A 23,026-nucleotide genomic window follows, 5' to 3' on the forward strand; every position below is an offset into this window, starting at 1 on the left:
CTTTTAAAAATTACAAAATAAATAAAACTTAAGTCTTTGTAGTTTAGACAAAAAAAAAAGTGAGTCAGTGTCCAAAATTAGCCTATTGATCAATTAATTGGTAACAGGAAAACTTCCTCCTTGTGTTCTTGGTTTTAGTTAGATAATTTTTTGACAGATGGCACTGCAGAAAGTAAACCTATTAAACAAAAAAAATTTGACTTTCAATAATTAGAAAAAATTGTGTGATGATTTTCAAGTTACAGATAAACAAATAAATGTTGTTTATCAGTAACATCACCAACTGTAAAAGTTTCGAGTTAAAGCTAGATACTCTTGTAGTAAAAATGTATACCATCTCATATGAATTTTATGCGAGAATTGTCTTTTTAAACTGAACTGTTTTCCTGTTATAAATTTTCGAAAATTAGGAAATGAAAATTGCAATTGAATATTTTGACGAGAACAATGAATTAAATTTATTTCAATAGTAAGCTGTCAAAAGAAATGAGGTACATTCATTTCAAGTGTGAAACAAATAACACAACTTGTCTTTGGGAGGAAGATTACTTGTCTGATGGTCACCCAAACATGTTTTCTTTATAAATATCACTTTTGATACCATAAAATAAAGAAATATCTTTCAGTTTATCATATATTACTCATGCAAAACAGAAAAATTTTATTTTCCAAAAAATTCTATAATAGGAAACTAGTAATATTTGTACTATTTATAAACTAGCATTTTAATGGAAACTTGTCTTAATAGCAGACTTCTTATAACATGAAGTACTTTTCTTAAATTTGAGCTTTTAATTTACTGCAATTTGTCTAATAGATAATTATCACCTGTTTTTCTAGTGCCTCAATTTCATTCTGGTATACTGAATTTATCATATTTTATGCAAGTCTAATTCAGTTTTAGAATAGATATCTTGAGGTACGGGAAATTTAATTAAAAAAATTTTAGAAATAAATACAAGTATACTTATTATGAAATAACATTTAATAATTACTAAAAATGACTAAACTATCTTCGTAATGTCTAATTTTATTTAATTGTAAATTATAAAAAAACAAAGAAATTAAAAACTCAGAATACAATAAAAAACAAACTATATTCAAAGAACATTTATTTATCAGATGAGAATGTATTACATTTAAGTTGTATGGAAAATTGGTGGCTCCTACAAGAAATCCATTTGGCCCAATTTTAGAGAAAGGTATGGATGTAATTTCAACTCAACAAGCAAATGGTTTTATAGTTAGCACACAACTTACATGTTAAAAATTACAACTACTTTTACACATTGATGACAAATTTTAAAGCATACTTTTTTTTTCAGAATGAAAAAGAATTTAATACCATCACCTATGGTACCAATTAAAATCACATACAATGAAAATCTACACAAATGACAATACATATACTTATAAGAAGCTACACATGAATACAAATGTTAAGTATAACATGACATGAAGATATGCCATCATAAAATCCACACTGTTAATTGTATTCTAAAATTTTAAAATCGCTTCAGTCATGAAAAATATATATAAATGCACAACTCCCATAGCAAAGTGGTTCAACAAATGCATTTCAAATATTACCAGAATACTTGTCACTTTACCATACTTTTAAAGACATCCATCATATCATAAAATTTAAACATTTTCTTATAAGGTAACTTTTAGTAATGCAATAGGATAAAATTGTATGGTACAGCTTTCAGATTAAGTCAGATTCGATTTTATCTTTAAAAAAATAAAGTTATTATTTTGACTATAAGTCGGAAAATTTTATGAAATGAAATAGAATTTTTAAGTTAAAACAGCAAAATACATTAAAAACAACTAAGTAAGCAAAATAAAAACTTAACAAATAAATGAATAATATGAGTATTATTAAATGTGAATCTATTTACTGTCAGATTTCATCTACAAGTGGTACTACTTAACAAGCAAATATTTATGGATTTTAGTTTCATGCACATAATTTTCACTGTAAAGGAACTATTTCTAATAAATCAAAGGAACTTAATTCTAAAAACATAAGAATTTGACTAGCCATTTTTTTTTATTTTTAGCTAATTCAGTTTGAAAATCACAGTCTTGCAAATTTAAACAGAAGCTATTCAAAAATAAAAACAAACCCAAAACATTAACTAATAACTAGAATGTTTTAAAAATAAATGGAAAAATGAATGTATGAAATTAATCTGAGATGCAGTCACTGGTAAAAGTCATGAGTAAACACATATGAGTGATAAATGATGAGATAAAAGCGCTATGACAACTTATGCTTATTCACAGGTTGTCTAAAAAAATGAAATGGATTACCTATAAATAGGTACAAATGACATGTAATAAAACAGCAAAAACTGTACATTGTAAAAACTGAAGCGAAACGGTGATTTTTACAGACAGTGCTTGACCCCTTTATTCACATAGAAGGTATCTTTTAGGCACTTAACTTCTCAATATGAGTAAGTTAAGTCGCTGGTTAAAGCAATCGAAGGTGGCCAGTTCTATATTCATCAAGTAGTTGGGTAGCAAAAGTAAGTGTCTCAAGTTCAGGAATATTAACATCATCAACTTGCAAATCACCACCATACATGTCAAATTCTACAATAAAGTCTGATCCACGATTAGTAACTCCCACAGCTCTACAATCTAGCCATTCTAATTCACCATCGTCTTTAATGAATGCTCGACTAAGTCTAGATCCAACAAGGTCATTGACTGCCGGATCTACAACTTTCAGGTTCTGACTTCTTAAATCATCAGCTATTCTGCTATCAGGAACACTCAGAATGCCTTTACTTTTGTATCTTATGTAGTATGAACAAGACCCATTCAAATTTCTTCTTGCAATGCAAACACCAGTAATCCACTCTTTTCCTTGTTCTGAAAGAAACAAATGACATACAAGTTTACCCAGAAGCCAAGACAAATTTTCTTTTGGCACAGTTTTGCCAGGATCCTCCTTGGGAACTAATTCTTGAGCATTCTTACAAGATTCAATTATTTGCCCACGTTTTTGTTCATCATCAGTAGCTGTAGCTAGCTCAAACACATCAGCTAAGTCTGCTTCTTTCTTGATGATAACTTTTAAATTGTCTCGCAGTTTAATAGAATTGAAAAACTTCCCTTCACAAGCTAAATCCAACAAACCATTGTCATGTTCTTCGCTTAAAATGTATTTTCGGAAGCGAATTTGTGCTTGCAGAGCTTTCAATTTATCTACCTCTTTTATTTCTCTCATTTGGGCATCAATTTCTTTTTCACTCTTCCAAAGACCACCAAATTTAACAAGGTCGTCTATTAATTTGTACTTTTTTTCAATCAATTTATAGGTATCATTTTTGTCCAAAGACTGACCTTTTAAATCACTAAGTTTTATCTTCCTTTTATACAACGATTTCAACTGCTTAGTATTATCTTTCTCCATGCAATCAAATACTTTTATGTTATCCTTGTTACACAATTTATCTTGCCAAGCTCCATTTCTTGTTTTGCTATATAATGTAAGTGCATCTAGAGCAAATGTGGGAGATGAATGGATATTTAGAGTAATTCTATCAAATGAGGCAAAATCTTCATGAATTTGTGTCTTAAAATCTTTGTCTACTTCCATTGCTGATTCACCATTGATTTTCTCAGAAGTTTTATTTCCCTGCATGAAAAATTTTATGTACGATACGAATGCTGTAAACAAAAGTTCAAGTAACTCTTTAGTCAAAACATCAGTGGCCTCATTATCTTTGACTAAACTGGCATATACAGCATCATGTGAAACCGGCACATCTTCAAACAAGCGCTCTTGTCCTTTCATAAATTTAGAGGAATCTTTAGCCCAATTTTCAATATTTTTTAATAGAGAGTTATATCTCAATCCAACTTCAACAATATCATCTTCTAATACAGTCCATAAGGGTACAGCTACAAGTTTTCCAATCAAGCCTAAAGCTCTTGCAAAAGCAAAGCTATGTTTTTCATTGAAGAGGTTAGAAAGAGAATCAACATTAACCTCTTTTTCTTTCATTTTTTCAAAAAACTCTGTTAATAATCCAATTTCATGATAAAACCAAATACCTGCACTATTATGAAAGATAACATTAAAAATGTTACCATTGTGAGGTGCCAAAGGGACGGATTCAAGCTTTTTTTCTTTAAGAACAAATTCTCTAAAAGCTTTCCCAATTTCATCTTCACTACTTGGATCAACTTTATCGCTAAAAGCATATGCTTGTCGAACAGTTTTACTTAAAATAAAACCAACATCAAAAGCATCTACATTATTGCCAGAAGACATTCCTTCCCATGCTAAAACTGTAGCATCAGCTAATTTAGCAAGCCCTAATAAGCAGTATAAGCCAGTGCAAAAGTTGTTTAAGATGATTGCTTTAGTGCGAAATGCATCAGGCAAAGTTTCTAAATTATTTGCAACAAGAGGTGATATCTGCTGTTTATACAAAAATAAAATTTCAATCAACTTTCGGTCTAATAATTGATGGTCAGACATAAAAGCTTTTACTGTTTTTATTATTGAATCAGTAGGACTACTACCCTCAACTTTAATATTAATGATGTCACTCAAGATATCTTTCAACACACTTAAGGAAGTATCTGGACTGCCACCTGATATATCTCTCACTCCAAGTTTTAAAGTAGACCCATCAGCTAAAGTTACATCATAAGATGTACCAGCAAATAAAAATTTTGTTTGGCCATCGTTACAGATTGATACCTTGCTCACTTTCAGAAATTCGGTAAAAGCTTGAAGTGCAGCTGCCATATGACATTCCATTAATATATTTCCTGCAAATGATGGAGAAGGAAGTTTATCTGTATTCAAAGGCTCCAATTCATCAAGAATTGAGAATATAACTTCATGAACATCAGGACAAGGAATTGGCATATTGCTCAATTCATAATATACAGCTCGCAAAGCATTAATGAATTTCCCATTTTTAAATTCGTCCAATTTTTCTGAATTCATGAAGTCTTCCAAGGTCATGACAGTATTAGGAGCAGGAGAAGCTGGTACTGCATTAGTGGCAGAATCAGAAACCTGAGGAGCTGGAGCATCGGGTGCAACAAAGCTAGAATCTGCTACAGAGGCTGTACTTGTATCAAGTGAAATAGTTGAAGCATCAGCAGATTTATCAGCTTCTTCTGACAAGCGAGGCTTTTTGTTTTCTTCAGTCTCTTCAGTGTCTTGTCGACCTCTCTTCTTTGTACTTGAACTCTTTTGCTTTGCTACAACCTTCTTCTTTTTCTTTTCTTTATCAAGAAATGTATTAGTTTTAGTAATTTTATGCTTAAAATCTTCTAATGTCTTTTCAAACTCGTAGTTTAATTCATCAAATATACCTTGTTTAGTTTTGTTACGTCTAACCATATAACCCACATCTAAATAATTCCCTTTGTTGTTATTGACATAATTCAAGCGCTCCATGCAATCATGCCAATTTACCATTGCATTACTCCACTCTACCTTAACTTTAGCAATATCAGTTTCAATTCGCCTTCGTTCAGCAACGCTAGATTTACTCAAATCATTTAACATTTGACATCGTTTATTTAGATCAGCCATTTTATCATTTAAAGAAGTTATAACCTTTTTAGCAATACCCAAATCTCTTTTAAGATGTACTATTTCTTCTCTTGCCTTCCGCTTCTTAGCTTCTTCATCATCCTCATCTGAATGACCAGACATATCCATTGAGTCATCATCATCTCCTCCTTTCTCTTTCAAAACTTTCAGCAATTTAGGACCAAGACTAGCACAAACAGTTGGTTCAAAAGCGTCAACTGGATCCATACCCATATCAGGAGGAAAGTCAAAATTCCAGTTCATAAGCCGATCAATCTCGCCACGATATCTATTAGGTGACTTAGATAAATATTTCCGAATATTCATTAGAGTATCATATTTTTTATTAAGTTCTTCTTGTACAGCTTCAGTGTTTTCACATTTTACTTGAAAGATGTTTATTAACCAATCAACAAGTTCTTTATTTCCAAGCTTCTTTGCTGTTTTATACTTTCTAAGTTCCCACATAACCCCATTGCTGATACTTTTACTTTCTTCACATACCTTAGTCTTCTGTCCATTCAAAACTTCCTCATCAATACCAAGATTTTTGCAATAAAGACCTAAAGCCATTTTTTTTATTTTTTAGGTTCTGGATTTCTAATTATAATTTCTCAAAACTGTATGCAAACTATCATCACCTAAAAAAAGCAAAAAATAATTGAACAATTGATTAATTATTAAATGCATTTCAACTTATAAACACTTATTTGTTTAAATATTATTTAAAATAGGAAATGCAAGTATACGCATTAAGGGATGCTAGAATGGTGGACAATGCACCACAACACTGCATAAAAACTTCATTGCCAAATCCTGATTTTCACCAATTTCTTTACATTTTTTAACTATTTGTCTAAATTGCAACATACTATAATTTTCACAGAAAAAAAAGTTCATTTTTTCTTATAAGTAATTTTATAGACTAAGATCATTTAGGTTTAGGGCTCGGCTGAATTTGCATTTAGTTTAAAACAATTTTGAAAAACCCCTCCCCATTCTTAAATAAAAATGATCAAATTTTTATTCTCAGGTTTTGCAAATTTTCCAGGTAATACAGCATTGGAGTAAGTTTTTAAATATTATAAAATTAGATAACAAGCTTTTCATTTTCACAAAAGTGTGGCTTATACACAGTGCTAGCTTTAGATAGGCTAAACTTGGCCTGACAGTCATGAGTAACAGTTGCAAACTCACAGCAATTATGAAAATAGCATATCATTCGTAAAATAGCATCATTTCATTATATGACAGAGCCTTTGAAAAACAGGCCTAACTTTTTTTTAAGCCCCTTTCATTTGGCTTTTCAAAATCTTATTTTCAATATTACATGAGAATTACAAATTTGATATTGCTTAATTGATAAAAGGAATTGTTTTCTAAAGCATTGCCCAACGATTTTTTAAATTCCTATATATTGATCATATCGCGAATTTTGAAATTAAGTTATCACTTTTTTGCAGTGATGATTCTATTACATTTTCTCATTGTTTCATGACAGGCTTTTCATGGTTTTTTAAATTTCAGTAATTTTAATACAATGTTTGATTGGTGATGATTCTATCATAATTTCACATCAAGATATTATGTTGTTCAGAAAGTATTATGTATACATACATTATGTATGTATTATGTATACATACTTGACATTGTATTATGTATAGGCACAAACTTAAATTTTTCGGCAGCCATTCAAAATTTTCTCACCTTTTTGTACATGGTTTTTCTCATTTTTATAACATTTATTACATTTAAATCTTGAATTTGAAATATCACTTTTTAATGCTTTAGATTCATGAAAATTCCACCATAATTGACATCAGTTTTTTTTACTGTTATTTATCTTTTTCTTTTTGGCCTTTTCCACATTATCTCTCAAACTCTGATATTTTCAATACATTACGACACATGAATTTCAAATTAGAGTATCATTTTCCACTGTGTTTGATTTGCATACTTCTCTAAGAAAATTCTTGTCGTTTTCCTGGAAAACGACAAGGATTAGCCATTTTTACTTGTTATTTTTTTATTTTAATATTCTTACATAATCTTATTACGACAAGTGTGATTTTCAAATTTAAGGAATCGAGTTAAGCTTTTTAACATGCTGAATTCATATTGATTCTGTCGTAAATCCAGATAGTTTTTTCAGGAACAGTTTCATTATTTTTTCAATATTAGTTTTATTACATAGTTTTTTTAATTAGTCGTTTCTTGATTATATACTAACATACCTGCCAACATTGGAGAAATAAAATAACGGAGATTTTATTAGCGACATTTTTCAGACTATAAGTAAAGTTTTGATACATCAAATATATGATGATTCTGAATTATTTTTAATTTAAGCTAATTCTCTTAAATATTAGATTTTTTTTTCCTGGAAAAAATTACGTACTTTGCATATTTTGGGTATCTTAAAAGCTGTGCAAATATTTGAGAACAATCACCCCTTTTTGTGATGGGTACCTTTTTTTAAAGGAGAAATAGCACCTATTTTAGATTCTAGCACCTTGTCTTTTCTAAGATCTAGAATGAATCCTTTCACTTATTTCACATTTTTTAATAATGAGAAATATATTTAATTTCAACTGCAGTGATATGAATATATTTTTATGAAAACACTGAAAAAATTAAACTGTAAAAAAAATCTTTTTAACAGCACATTGAATGCACAAATCGAGAGTTTGAAATTTTATCATTCCAGCTTGATGCAAGTGTTGTACACTTACTAATAGATAAAGTAATAAATTTAGCACATGGGTTTACTCACTAAACTTAAAAAATTTTCAAGGCTATTTTCCAATTTTTTTCTTTCTTTTTTTTGGTTATTCAGATGAGGAGATAATAAAAATCTAGTTTGAACAGTAGATTTTTAAATCCTGCACTAAATTTTAATCAATGATTAATTAAAGATGCAATTCAGATAATAATGTGGAAAAAAAACACTGTCTGATGATTTTCGATTATGTGAGAAAAATTTTTCATTTAAAACAAATAATGTGAAAACCTCCTCATTAACTCATTCTACATCCATGGATAGACCTCCCTTCTTAGCTTCTAAAAACTCGCTACAATAAAATTTATAGTTCTACAATCACTGAAACATTCCTTTGTTTAAGCTTTCTTCACATTCCAATGGATGCAGAACATTTCAGTTATTAGGGTATAATTCCACATAAACAGAAGTGATATTCCAAAAACGACGCTAAATCCATGTACTCAAAAACGTGATTTTAATTATGTAATTTAATTTGGAGGGAAAAAAAAATTTGCCATAGCACTGTGAACTGTATAGCTTTTAAATTTATATTTACTTATTATTTAAAAATATAATAGTTGAGAATATGGAGGTTCACGTATGTGTACCTCGGAACGTAATGCAAAATTTAAGACTGCATAGTAGTCAAGGAAAATCTCATAGTATTATGAGTATTTAATTATCTATTTAGTAATATTTTTGTGTGCATTTTAATTATTTTATATTAAAGTTTACACATACATTTACCAACTTTTTGTATTTTTTCTCATAATTTTGAAATTCCACCCAAGTATTAAATTTCTTTTTAATTAATATTAGATTCTTTACAATAATTATCTAACTAAATTCATTAATTTAATTTCACATTGAATACAATTTCATAACTTTAAATCATTGTATCCCGACAATGTAAAAACGCTCATTCCATTTGGTTTAAAATTGATCAGTATAATATCTATTACACTTAGATAATTATTGTTTTTGATTGAATGATAAATATTTATTATTTATTTCTGTCTTGTTTATTTGCAAAAAATAATTTACATGCAAGGTAAACTACAATAAAAATACATGATCTGTTCAATTTTTAGGTAAATGGATAAAAATTTGAAGTTGTTATTGGATCTGTAATTAGCAAATGAGACTGGGAAAAAAGAGATAAAATTTATTCTGGAATTCACTTTTAATTATTTTTCATAAATTTGGCACATCATAAAGGCTACAACTGAGGACATAAGTTCTTTCTTGTCCCCTGATAGCTATGGCACTAAATACAAGTAAAAAGTATATATCAATAATATAGCCTACATTTTTTCTCCCATTTCATTTATAAAATAGAGAAAATTTTAAGTGACAATTATTAATGTTTTATTTTAGGATTTTTAAAATGATTAGATTTAAGGAAATAGTTCATAAATATAAGTTGTATTTACATTGTTAATATACACTGCATACTTAAAATTAAAGATTTTTCAACTAAATTTTACAAGGTGGAAAATGTTATAGAAGATATTGATCCACTTATTCTGCTGTGCAGTTGAAAAAATAATGTAAGTGCCTCATGGTAGATTTTGAGAAGTGGCTTGATAACTATTTTCTTTCTATTTCTAAGGGTATGAATGCTAAAATAGAATTTCAAAAAACTGATAAAAACAAAATTTAATTCTGAAAAAAAAAAACTTTTGCAATAAGTAGTTAATCATAGAAAAATGCCAAATATATAAAAACCTCAATTTTGTATTTTTTCTCGTCTGTGTTAATTTTTCTATTGCACATCAGTATTCTTACAGGAAATAGAGGACAATTTAAATTTTAAGAAGCTATTTAATGGAAGAAAAATAATGTTTATAGTACAAAGATAAATATTAAACTAAATTTCAATATTTATAATTTTTATCATTAACTTATATCCAAAATGAAGAATTTACATCCGACACCAAAATAAAAAATTTCATTTTAATAATATAGCATATTTTACAAGTTAAGAACTGTCTACAATTCTTTATTCAAATGTCAGCTCTAAAATTCAGTTAAGTTCATATTCAGATTACAAATTCACAGAATTTTGGCAATTTGTAAATGAGTAGGTACTAATTTTTTGCTTTCTTGTGATTATGTCCAATAGCAAATATTGCTGCATTGAACTCTTAATTAAGGAACAGTAACAAAGATAAAAATAATACACTTAAATATTTTAGTTGATCTATTTTATTATTTAGTACAATTTGTAAATTTTAAAAAAAATATGCCTTTCAGACTTCTGTTCACTTGTTGCAAATTTTCAAACATGTCCTGTTGCAATAGAGATACGTCTCGAACTTTCCCTTTATACAATACTACGCTTATAAAATTAGTTTATTGTTATGCCATTCTGGAACAAAAAATAGGTTTTAATGAAAAATTTACAGACTAGAAAATACAACAATTTTTAAGTGTTAGAAGTTTAAAAAAATATTTGTTTTGCATCAATTTCATATATTTTATATAGTTTAGTATTGATTTAAATGATTAAATTTCTAAAAATATGGAATGTTCTGTAAAAATTGCCAATCACCTTCACATTATTTTTTATTGTAAAAATTATAAATAAGCTACCAAAAATTTAAAATAAATTTTTTTGGATGGATTTAATTTTTAAAGTAAATTAACAATTAAGTGTTGCATTTAGTTCTGACTAGAAAACAAAAATTAAAATTTTGTATCTAAACATTCTTTTATTTTCTAAAATTTTTTTATTAACTTAATTATAAAAATTGCATCCTTAACAGTTTTCTTTTTATCAGTGGCAAAAGTTTACTGACCTCGTCTTTTTTATTCCCTTTCCTCAAATTTTATTATCAATTTTAAAACATCCTGATCTTCCCTTTAGTGAATGAAATTTGGTTTTAAGGACACACATGATAAAATACAGTAGACTTTCGATATTTCAAAGTTCGTGATGACAATTTTTGAGAAAACAAGTTCAAAACTAAAAATGTTCTAATCGGTAGAAAAATATATTCTAAGATAACATTCTAAAAAGTAGAGTCATGAAACATAAAAATAACTAGTAATTAATATGTATGTAATGAGACTAAATGCAGTAATGATAATTTTATTTTTTAATGTAAGACAAAAATAAAAATAAGTATGTATGAAATAGAAAATAATTGGTGTGCACTAAACTTATTGTAATTTTTCTGAAAAAATTCATTTTCTATTTCATAAAATATTTGACATAACAAGGTTTTGAGAAGAAACTCTTTGACATAGGAATTCAAATTAACATTATGTGGATATGTAATGGCAAGGGGAAAAATATTTTTCAACATAACAAGGTTTTAGACATATCGAGAGCATACTGTAAGTAATTTTACCAATTTTTAAAAGTCTAACATGACATTTGTAAAAGTGTTCGAGATAAATAATATATTACAACCAAGTTATAGACTAAAATTTTCTACTATATTTTTTCTTCTACTGATTGTACTAATTTGTATCCTGGAATCTCAACAGTAAAGCTGTACAGGATAAACAAAAGTGATATGCAATGCAGCTGACCACTTCTACAGCAAAGACACCAGATACAATCAGGGTTGGTAAGTTTTTGACAATTGGCTGTTTTATCTGGTTTTATCAGTCATGTCAAAAACCCTAAATTTTAGCATAAGGAGGATTATTAGCTATTATGAATAAGAAGAATTTATAAATAAACATACATATAAAATTACAAGTGATCAATTATATTCTTGAATTATTTTTGAGATTAAACTCTTTTTCTTTTGACAATTATTGTCAAAAACCCGAATTTCGGTGCAGAAAATATTAAATAAATAAAAATGTATAAAACTGAAATTTATCGAATCAGTCAATTTGTTAAATTATTGAAAATAAGAATTAGACTACAAAAACAATCAGTTTCTTAAAAAAAATCTCAACAATCATCTCTTATTCATAATATATAAATTCAATTCTCATTTACTCGTTAACTTTTCATAAACTCATTTTTTAGTTTTCTATGCATAAATTACGAATAAATTAATATTCTACCAAATTTGAAACAATTCTTTGGATTGATGTTGAGCTGCATAGTCTAGAAAGTATACATACTAAAGCTATTATTCATAATATATAACTAGGAAATTTTTTCTAATAAATACACTTAATATTAATAGTAATTTAATTAAATTGATTGATGGAAAAAATTATTAACTCATTTAAACATTTATATTTTTAATAAATTATAATTGGTTTGTTAATCAGGGAATATATTAGAGTCAAGATTTACTGAAAATATTCAGGTATATATAAGCAGGAGTGTAGAAATATTTTCGTAGCCTAATATTTCCTCAAAACAAAGTTTCTTTTTGAATAAAAATTTCCCTAAAAATTTAATTTTTTTTCCAGTACATTAAAATATTTTTGGAAAATTAAGTGTAAAAGAGAAATAAAATTCAATTGATTTTACACAATACTTGAATAAACAAGCATGTGTGTCATTAAATAATAGAAATCAAAATAAATTGAAATAATAGAAATTTATTAAAGTAAAGTAAATTTAAGGGCCCACTTATAAGTTAAAGGAATTCAAACTAATAAATACACAAATTGACATATGTTTTATAAACAAGAAAAAGTTTTGCAAAGCAACACATTCTTTAACAAAAAATTTTGTAAGATTTTTTTAGACCAAAAAGTTCCCCATAGCTGCTTGAATTTCCTCCAAAACCTTGTTCGTGCAGTCAAACATATTTTGCTTCCCTGAATATAATTAATGGCAAATATTAAGAATCAATAAAATAAAAAAATACACGTTGAGATCAGACAATTATTGGTGAACACTTTAATTTTGCTTTAACTAAAAAAATTGCAGAAATAATAACGTAAAAGGATTAAAATCAATATTTAGATTGATAATTTTCAACTCATAGTCATTACCTATAATGTAAACCGAATAGTCATAATACGGGTCTAAAAGTATTAAGATTACCATTAGAAAAACTTATTGAAAGTTTCAATAATTTTGGCGAAATTTTGTTATATGTGATAAATAATATAAATCATAATTATGGAAGTATATAATGCAAGTATCATGCATGATTTAGTATCTAATAAAATGTCTTCAATGTCAAAAAAGAAACTTGCCCGAGGTTTTTGACAGTTGATGGATTTTGACAGTTTATGACAGGTTTTTGAAGTGTCATGTCAAAAACCCTACCCTGGATACAATACATAAAGAAAATTGAGTCGAAACCTATTAATTTTTTTTTAGCCAATATTAAATTGCAAAACTTTTTAATGAAGGCAAAAAGTCTCTTCCAAAAATAATGATTGTCACATTTTACATCAACAAGGAAAAAAGAATGATTTTGGTTCTGGATGGTATATTTTATTAATATAAAGAAATTATTTATTTCTGGCTATAAGTAAAATACATGACTAGTTATATAAGCCACACTTATTTAATTGAAAATATTTTATAAAAATTAATTTTAATATGCAAATAATTTTTTAAGAAAATTTGATGGGTTCTAAAAGAAATTAAGTTAAAAATTATTAACTATTTTAATTGTAACAACCTTAAACAGAATTTGGACTTTATAGGAAACAAACATTATTAGTTTTATGAAAAAGTTAGGAACATATTAAGTTTTTCTTTTCTCGGTTCGTCATTAAGAGACAAAATAGTTTTCATAAATTAGAAATATTTTTGTTTTATCTACAACTAATAATTAAGGTTACCGTGAGTACATACGTATGACAGTGAGGGTCTATATGGCTTAAGAAAACAGCTGATAAGTGAAACCTTAAAATCACTTGTTCAATATTAAAAGACAGAAAATACTAGCTTTCCATCAACTATCTTATTAGTTATAATTGTAAATAAAAATAATGAGAAGCAAAAATCTGCCGGAGCATAGATAAAGGATACGGAATACAAAATTTAAGATATTTTCGTTTCATGAAGAAAACAATAATGCCGTAACAGTACTATTTCCTTAACATTTTATCAGAAAGGTGATATATTTGCATATTAACAAAAAATTGTACTTTCATTAGAAACCCAAACTGTACTGTATTGAAATCAAAGGAGGTTCGATCCAAAAGTGATTGATTTTACGGAAAAATACTCGTAAGTCATTGTGGAAATGGAAAGATGTGAACTGAAAAACATTAACGTGTACAGAATTATATTAGAAGTGTAATTATTTAATGTAATTATAAGGAACTAGAAAGATTAGAAGTTGCACATAAGGAAAATATGAGAAGGTAAAAAAGCAGGGGTGATTGTGAGCAACTCAAAAATCCTGAAAATTTCTTGAGTAAAATTATTAACGACACATTTCAAAAAATTAATGTCTAATAATTTTAAATCATTGATAAGTTCACAACATGTAATTTTAAATAAATTATATGTAGCACAGTTTAAATTAATAATTATGTACAAGTTTACTTTTATCTCTAATCACATTTATTATTCTACTAGAAAAAAATATTTACAAAAGAGATGCCAAGTATAAATTCCAGTTCTAATATTTTTAAATAAAATATACAAGAATTTTTATACATAAATGTGATCGATGATTTCTTGAAGCTTCTGGACCTAAGATTTCCGGATCGCAGTTTGCAAAAATCCGGATTTACTCCGGAGCATAATCGTCTCTGTAAAAGGAAGGTTGGAGAAATCAAGGTTTCATAAGTGTCTCATTTTGACATATTTTCTGCAGATTTAATTATAAAATTTTAGTATTAATATTGAATTTAATATGCTTTGTCTGCAGATTGAATATTCTTATAGGCATTAAAACATTTAAGATACAACGTTCCAACGAAAGCCGTAATTTGATAAAGAACATCATTGTAAGACAATGTTTTTCAGTCTTATTTTATTTAAACTAGATTGTTAAAAGAATTCAAATATACGATTCAAAAAATTAATCTATGATATCTGGAATTTCCAATGCCACAAAACTTATAGTGTATCTCTTTAGTGCAATGATTTTGCTGTATTTGAATATCAAATGAGCATACAAACTTTCAATACGTATTTTTAAGTAAATCAATTTTGCTTAACATTTTTATAAAAATTAGTTATAATTACAGATTATAACTAGACACTCACAAATAAATTTTAATAAATTGCATTAGGAATAAAAACATTAATTTTTTTTCTCCTCATGCTGTCATAAATAATGTACCACAACATATATAGCCACAACCCTATTATCATCAATGTTGATAGGTTTATAATAGTTAAGAAGTTGGATTTATGAATAGAATGTAAAAATAATAATATTCAAAAATATCTATATATATAGTTCTCTTCATGAAAACTAATATAATGAATGAAAAGACCTTTAAAAAATAGTATACATGCTATTTGCTTAAAACAAATACGTTAATTTTAAATGTATCTCCAAACCAAACATATAACATTAACAAAACAAACAACTAGATCCAGCTAAATGACTACTAGAAATCAAAAGAATAAAGTTTGTAAGAACTTACAAGATCTTACAAACATCATTTGCAAAATGATTAAATATTATATACAATGAGACTTAAGTTGTACTTACAGAGAAAAAAGAATAAATTAATATTTGCAGATCACACTTGAAACATTCCAAAATTATTCGATTTCCATTAGAAAACTAAAAATAAATAAAGATTATAAAATAAGAACATAGACAACAAATAATTTAATTTTAAGTGCATTAAATCGGTACATATGTCGTACTATTTAATAACTCTAGAGACGCCGGTTTATGAAACCGTTATACTGAATAAGGATCACAACAGTGTAAACATTACCAATAAGTTTAATAACTTTGACTGTAAAACACATCAGTAGTATGAGCATACAGTCTTAAAAATTAAAAGATATGGATGTGACACAACTTATGGTTAACAGATCTTAACACTGTATTTTTAAAACTTAACTAATGCAATAGAAGCTGCGGGAAGCCATTTTCTTTATAACAGCACATTATAACAACAGTTACAATAATAATCAATAGATTAAGTATACAACATAGATAGATTACTATGCCACAGAAACGAATATAGAATAAAATAACAGTTATATCATCACAAAAGTACTAAGATTGTATCCTACCTTAAATTTTTGAAGAGAAGCGTTCATAGAAGCGAAATACACCGCATAAGAAGCTTCAAAACATGATGCCACACAGCTGATCTAAATACGACTCCGTATTTCTAACATCGATTCTTTCAAATATAACGGTTCTAGTAATTGTCAAGCCTCCCTGGCTGAGCTGTCTAGCCGTTCCGTCAAACGATCTGCTTTACTTCGGTATATCTCTTCGTAAAGCACACATGCAATGTGCAACTAACATGCACAGATTTAAGCAAACTAATAATTATAGATGCTACGTGATGGCCACACTATTCGGTCAATGCAAATAGCTTCAACTTTTGTAAAGATCAAAGGGTCCCGCAGTGGACTGATCGTTAAGACACGGCTCCCAGCAGATCACCAAAGTCAAACATCACTGGCTGCGGTCAGTGTNGATCAGTCTGCTTAGGGACCGAGGGTGTGTGGTATTGGTCCTCGTTAAACTGTTCTACCGTAAAGTGCTCGACTTCACGTGCAGGTCGTCGGGCTACCGAAGCGGATTACTACTTAAGAAAGATTTCGGTTCGAATCTGTGAGGCCTAGCACAAGAGAGCCTAGATTGAGATGGAGAGAATGCCACTTTTAACAAAGAGATAACCCGCCCGGTGAAAAGAGCATCAAATGAACACCAGCTGATTCCGCCACCTGCACCGGAGAACCCATTGTGCAGCTCTATTTCGACGTAAATAAAATACCTACCAACGTCAATCGAATATGCTGGGATAAAATACCATGCTTTCTCAATAAACTTCAACAGCGCCATATTGTTTACCATTTATGCATACTTGGTCCGTTAAAATGCCCTAAACATTCTTAATTGGATTTAGGTCGGGCCTAGGGCAGGTCAATCTGGTAACTGAACATTTTGTTGAGAAGGGATATTTTTCTCAATCGTTATGTATGTATCATTTTGTAATATACAATAAGTTCCACCTAGAAAGTTTTGAAAAAAGGAGCATATGCTGCCTCTGTGTACCTTGAAGCGTTTCAGATGTTTGTTTTCCTTTAAGGTAATGCAGTCATGTTTTTCCATTAAATTTAAATGCTCTCCAAACCATTAGAGATTTGTCTCCTTGCTACTTGCTGAAAAAACTCCTTGGCTCCTCTTCGAGGTCATGCCAATGTGAGTTCCAACCGTCAGGACCATCTATGTTACATTTCTTTTCATCAATGAATAATGCAGTTATCCATTTACTGCCGCACAACATGTGATTTTATTGTCCGTTTATTCTTTCCTGTTTAATAAAGTGGTTTAAGACATGGCTTGCGGGGAATTTTTTTCAGAATGATTTATTAACATTCTCTATGAATAGTGTCCTTCGATACTACTACAGCGATAGGGTGTTTAATTTGGCAAATCGACATGTGTCAATATGCCAAATAGAAAAAAGTATTTTTTCCCTTTACACTATTCTCTGAATTTTCCTATCGATCAGAGCACTCGTCACACACGATTGTCCACATCTCGTTTATCGGACGAGATCAAATCCTCTTTTTTCCTAAACACTTGATAAATATCTCGCTTTGATCTATTTAAAATGCTGGAAAAATTCAAAACACTCTTTTCTAGGATTTTAGGAAGAGTAATAACTTAAAAATCACTGAGGTAGTACATTGGAAAATTTCGTATCTGTCCTTTATCCACTGGCTGCAATTTGATGTAGTATTAAGTAAAAGACTCACATTTTTTTCAAAATTTTGTTGATCTCTTATGGATGGTCGGGACAATAGTCTAAAACGAGCCGCGAAGGCTCAGTGGATAGAGCGTTCGCCTCTCAATGACGTGAACCAGGTTGAAAATAGCATCCGGCTTGCACCGACCGCAGTGCTGACGCGAAATATCCTCAGCAGTGGTAGACGGATCACGGGTTAGAGTCCCTTTGCCGTCAGGGTAACCGTGGGAGAGGTTCTCGTGGTCTTTCTCTCCATGTAACACAAATGCGGGTTAGTTCCATCAAAACGTACTCAATGAAGGCAAATTTCTCCCAATGCTTGACAGGAGCTCCCTTGTCTACTGGATTGCGTTCAAAACTACAAGGCTATGGAGTTGAACATTAGTAGTTGTAAAATGTTATGCTTGTACATTTTACGTAGTAGTAGTAGTTGTAAAATGTCATGCTTGTACATTTCACGTTCGTTTGATTATACATTTACTGTGTTTAAAAAAAAAATCCTTTCCTCGAACTTGATACCTTAAGTACTGTTCTTTCAGCTGTGATTATATTCTGAGTTATAAACATCTTATATTTAATTATGTGTAATTGTTTCTTTAATTAACTTTGCACCCCTACTGAAGATGGGACATCAATCTATCTTCTGATTGATATTGTTTTTCTTCTTTGTAATGTTTGCTTATATTTAGTTCATTTCTAAGGAACGCTATTTTCTGGATTTCATATTTAATATTCTCCCTATTTCTTAAAAATCCAATTTGAAAATTTTTAATATGTTTGCTTATGAGATTGAACTGTCGCGCGCACTTCGAACTTCTTTGTTAGTTAAATAACGTCATGAATTTTTGTACTACATATTTGTGTTAGTAGTTATATACGATAAAAATATTTTTAATAGTTCTGATTTAAGATATTTTCAATTACAAAACACTTTCAATTGTTCTTATTTATTTACTTATTTTTTGTTCTATAATCTATCATTGCGTATGCAAATGAATTATACTAAATGTATTCGAATGAATTTCTTTTTTTCGCATGTCACATAAATTCGTCAAAAACTTTTTTAAGTAGAATTAATCTCATTCATTAGAATAATCTAAAATATTATTTAAATAGAGCCAAACAATGCTAGTTTAATTATAACAAATGAATATAACTGAATATCTTTAGAATAACTTAACTCACATTTAATAAAGATTCTCAAAACAGAGAAAAGAACTATGCTGATTTTTTGTTTCACCCATAAATTTGCAATTTGTCATTTTTTTTTAATTGAGTATTTCTAAAAGGTCTAATGTCAAACAACAGATTAAGAAATACTAACTAAAAAGTTTTCTTATTCAAGCATTTTTTGTTTACATAATTTCTAACAAAAAATTTAGAATTGGGAATTTGAAAATTTTTAAATGTCAATCTTAAAAAATTTTGTTCTTAAAATGTCCCATAATTAAAAAAAAAAAAAAAGCTATCCAGTATATTTCAGTTTTATAGCTATAAGAGTAAAATATCTTTATAGCTTTTTACTTCGCATTTGTAATTTTCGCATACGCAAGATACGTTAGGTGAACAGAAAATTAAAGAAAATAAATGAAATTATGTTTCTTAATTACGCATCTAAAGTAATCAACTACTTTAAAATAATTTCAAAAACGATTATACTGTAAAAGCTTCCGTTCTTTCATTTCTCTTAAAGAAAATTGTACAATGGATGAAAAATAAGCATACAGTTTATAGTAATTCTTACTTATATTTTATGCGACATGGTTATAGTAATCTTATTTATTTATTATGTACTAATCTCAGTTATAACTCGCTAATTTTTTTGAAGAAAAAATTACAAAATTTTACTATAAAACAAGTTTTTCTTTAAACTATTAAGCATTTTTTTAAAAAATATTATAAAAGCATTACGAGGAAGTTGAAATAAGAATACACAAAAATTTGGAGCTAAAATATTTATTAAAACATTACGTTTTATTTAAAGTTGCGTAAGATTATTACAAATTTTATTATAAGTTGTGCAAATTATTCACTTAATTTATTACATGAAATAATAAATGTGTGAGAGAAAAAATTATGTCTGAAATGTATTCATAAAATATCTGGGTGAAATTTTTTTTTGAAATCGGAAATCTAATTTATTCCTAGCTTTAAACGTATCCTAGTCGAACGTTCGAATCGCTTCACCAGCAAAATTGTTAAATGAAAGACATTCGATAGTTGGGAGGATTGTTGTTGTTATTGTTAATTTACGTCGCACTAGAGCTGCACAATGGGATATTGGAAACGGTCTGGGAAACATCCCGGAGGATGATCCGATGACATGCCATCACAATTTTGATCCTCTGCGGAGGGGATGGCACCCCCACTTCGGTAGCCCGACGACCTGCGCGCGAAGTCGAGCACTGATAGTTGGGAGGGAAAATAAAGATCGCAACCCTTTGGCAAAATCCGTTTGAAAGTGCGAGGTTACAGGTTTTCCCTAGGTGTAGAAACGGGACGTCAAAATGACGTCGCTTTTATATCCCAGCTCGTTCAATGGTTGCAAGTTTAGAACGGTTCATGCGGATCATACAAATAGTGAATCATACAAATAGAAAGTGCTTGTTGTTGTAGTTCATTTACGTCGCACTAGAGTTGCTGTTGTTGTTGCTGTTGTAGTTGATTTACGTCGCACTAGAGCTGCACAATGGGCTATTGGGACGATGTGGGAAACATCCCTGAGGATGATCCGAAGACATGCCATCACAATTTTGATCTTCTGCAGAGGGGATGGCACCCCCGCTTCGGTAGCCCAACGACCTGCACGCGAAGTCGAGCACTTTACTGTAGCACAGTTTAACGAGGACCAATACCGCACACCCTTGGTCCCTACGCAGACTGATCCTAGTGAGTCACCCACCCGCACACTGACCGCAGCCAATGATGCTTGACTGTGATCTTCTGGGAACCGTGTCCTAATGATCAGTCCACTGCGGGACATAGAAAGTGCAGACAGATGTAAATGAGAATCTGATTGGTGAACAAAACTCGCCAGTCAAATTCTTGTTCGCTAGTCCGAATTTGCATCTGTATAGTTTTGCATGCAATGAGAATATAGTGCTCGCAGTGAGAACGGTAAATTTTGTTGCCACAATTTTCCTATATTTCATTTTTTGTGTCTCTCTTTCTATTTTTGTGACAGAAATAGACAGCCAAAACCATATTAAAATTTTCTCCCTGTTACAACTTCGCTCTTCTTTCGTTTTCTCAACCCGCTTTCTTTAATTTTACTAGTTTATGTTTGACCTTTATGCTTTTTTTTAAAGGAAATATCCCCAATATTCTATTTTCAAAGCAAATACGAGGCATAAAGAAAAGAAAAACCTGTCATCATTGGAATATCAAACATCCTTTTGATGAATAAATATTTTAGGGGATATTTCCTTGCCTGTACCGCTATGCAATTAAAAAATCAACGTAAGCGAAAGAAAATGAGATTTTTATATATTTGGCATCTTTCTATGGTAAGCTACATAATGCGAAAAAAAAGAAAAAATGTCACAAATTTTGTTTTATCAGTTTTTTGAAATTCTATTTTAGCGTTCATAGCATTAGCTATAGAACGAAAATAGCTAACTAGCTACTTTTCTCGAAATAAATCCTGTAGCACTTGCGTTGTTTTTTTAATTGCACGGCAGTTTACCTGTCGTGCCAACTGAAATTTTGTTATTTTCATCCTCCCAGCATGGTTTGTGACCCTTATGTTTTATGTTAAGCAGAGCGTCCAGTGGTTCCTGAACCCGAAGACTTTTCACTACTTTGATGGTAAAATTACCATGATAACAAATTTGAGATACCACTGGATGCATTGGTGAAGTTTCATTCTCTTGTTGTCTCTTATCAACCCTCTAAATTTGTCAGCTGGATTTTGGAACATCCTGCATCAAAGAAAAGCAAATACCATTGATTATTTCTTGAGTTGTAAATATAACTTTCTATCATTATGTTATTAATTGCTTTAATATGTATTACTCTATATTCAGTAATTACCCTGCTTTGTAGGCCAGGAGTTATCAAGATTTTTTGCCTTATTCATCCCTTTCACCAGTGTTGTACAATAATTTCAAATTTCCAAATCTAAAACTAAGAATAAATATTTCTTTAAGATAAGCATATTTTAATTTAAGAATTAAACAATTAAAAATATATAAAATGTTGAATGAAAGTAATTGCTTACATTTATAAACTAATTACTTAATGACTAAATGAAATAAAATAACCTATTATTCCAGTATTGTTCATAGACTTGGGTGCATAATCCTACAAGATTCGTAAATGTGCCCTATCATAGGCTTACAATGAAAAATATAATATGAAACTAAAACACTGTGGTAAAAAGATATTCAGATATTTATAATCATTAATTTCATTTTGGTTTAAAAAAAGTAATTGCAATTAAAAGGTAAAATTAAGATACTAAATTTAAACACTGTATGCACTTATCATTAGAAAATTAAACTTTTTTTTAGAGTAGGAGAAAATAACTCATTATCTTATAGGTAGTAATTATCTTCAAAGTTTATTAAGGGTTATTATTATTTATAAAGTGAATTAAAAAATATTTTAAAAAAATGTTTTAACTCATAGCATTTTTTTTATGGTGAGTTGGCCCTCAAACCTCATGCTCCTGCATGTTGTGAGGATGTTATTTACAGCACTGCATAATTCATATAATAAAAGGTTCCGGTTGATAATCCTGTCTAGGTGAGTAATTGGGACAAAAGCCCCAAGCAAAATTGTTTGACAATGCTTGAAAGAGAAAAAAAAAATAAGGGTAGCAAAAAAAAAAATTTTTTTTTTTTGTAAGTAAACAAATTTTTTAAAAAAAATAACATTCACATAATACGTTGTGAATT

General features: G+C 29.1%; 1 protein-coding gene across 7 annotated transcripts; it reads right to left on the reverse strand.

Annotated features, from left to right (window-relative positions):
• Positions 1-1,095: 1,095 nt before the first annotated feature.
• On the reverse strand, positions 1,096-16,996 carry LOC107438957 (uncharacterized). 7 transcript variants are annotated; one of them, XM_071188117.1, is made up of 5 exons: positions 16,435-16,588; positions 15,896-15,970; positions 14,887-14,981; positions 10,589-10,710; positions 1,096-6,219 (listed from the first exon to the last, which is right to left on the reverse strand). In XM_071188117.1, the coding sequence occupies exon 5, from the start codon at positions 6,149-6,151 to the stop codon at positions 2,483-2,485; it is 3,669 nt and encodes a 1,222-aa protein (XP_071044218.1). In that variant the 5' UTR covers positions 6,152-6,219; positions 10,589-10,710; positions 14,887-14,981; positions 15,896-15,970; positions 16,435-16,588; the 3' UTR covers positions 1,096-2,482. The 7 variants fall into 7 exon arrangements, with proteins under 7 accessions (XP_071044218.1, XP_071044219.1, XP_042896959.1 ...); XM_071188118.1 differs by lacking the exon at positions 16,435-16,588 and adding an exon at positions 16,131-16,352; XM_043041025.2 differs by lacking the exon at positions 14,887-14,981.
• Between the last annotated feature and the right edge of the window lie 6,030 nt (positions 16,997-23,026).

The sequence above is a fragment of the Parasteatoda tepidariorum genome, chromosome X2 (genome assembly GCF_043381705.1).
Source record: "Parasteatoda tepidariorum isolate YZ-2023 chromosome X2, CAS_Ptep_4.0, whole genome shotgun sequence".
Lineage (NCBI taxonomy): Eukaryota > Metazoa > Arthropoda > Arachnida > Araneae > Theridiidae > Parasteatoda > Parasteatoda tepidariorum.

What these genes read in the sequence shown, in the direction of transcription:
- LOC107438957 (XM_016051381.3), bottom strand. Translation starts at nt 6,151, where the DNA reads ATGGCTTTAGGTCTTTATTGCAAAAATCTTGGTATTGATGAGGAAGTT.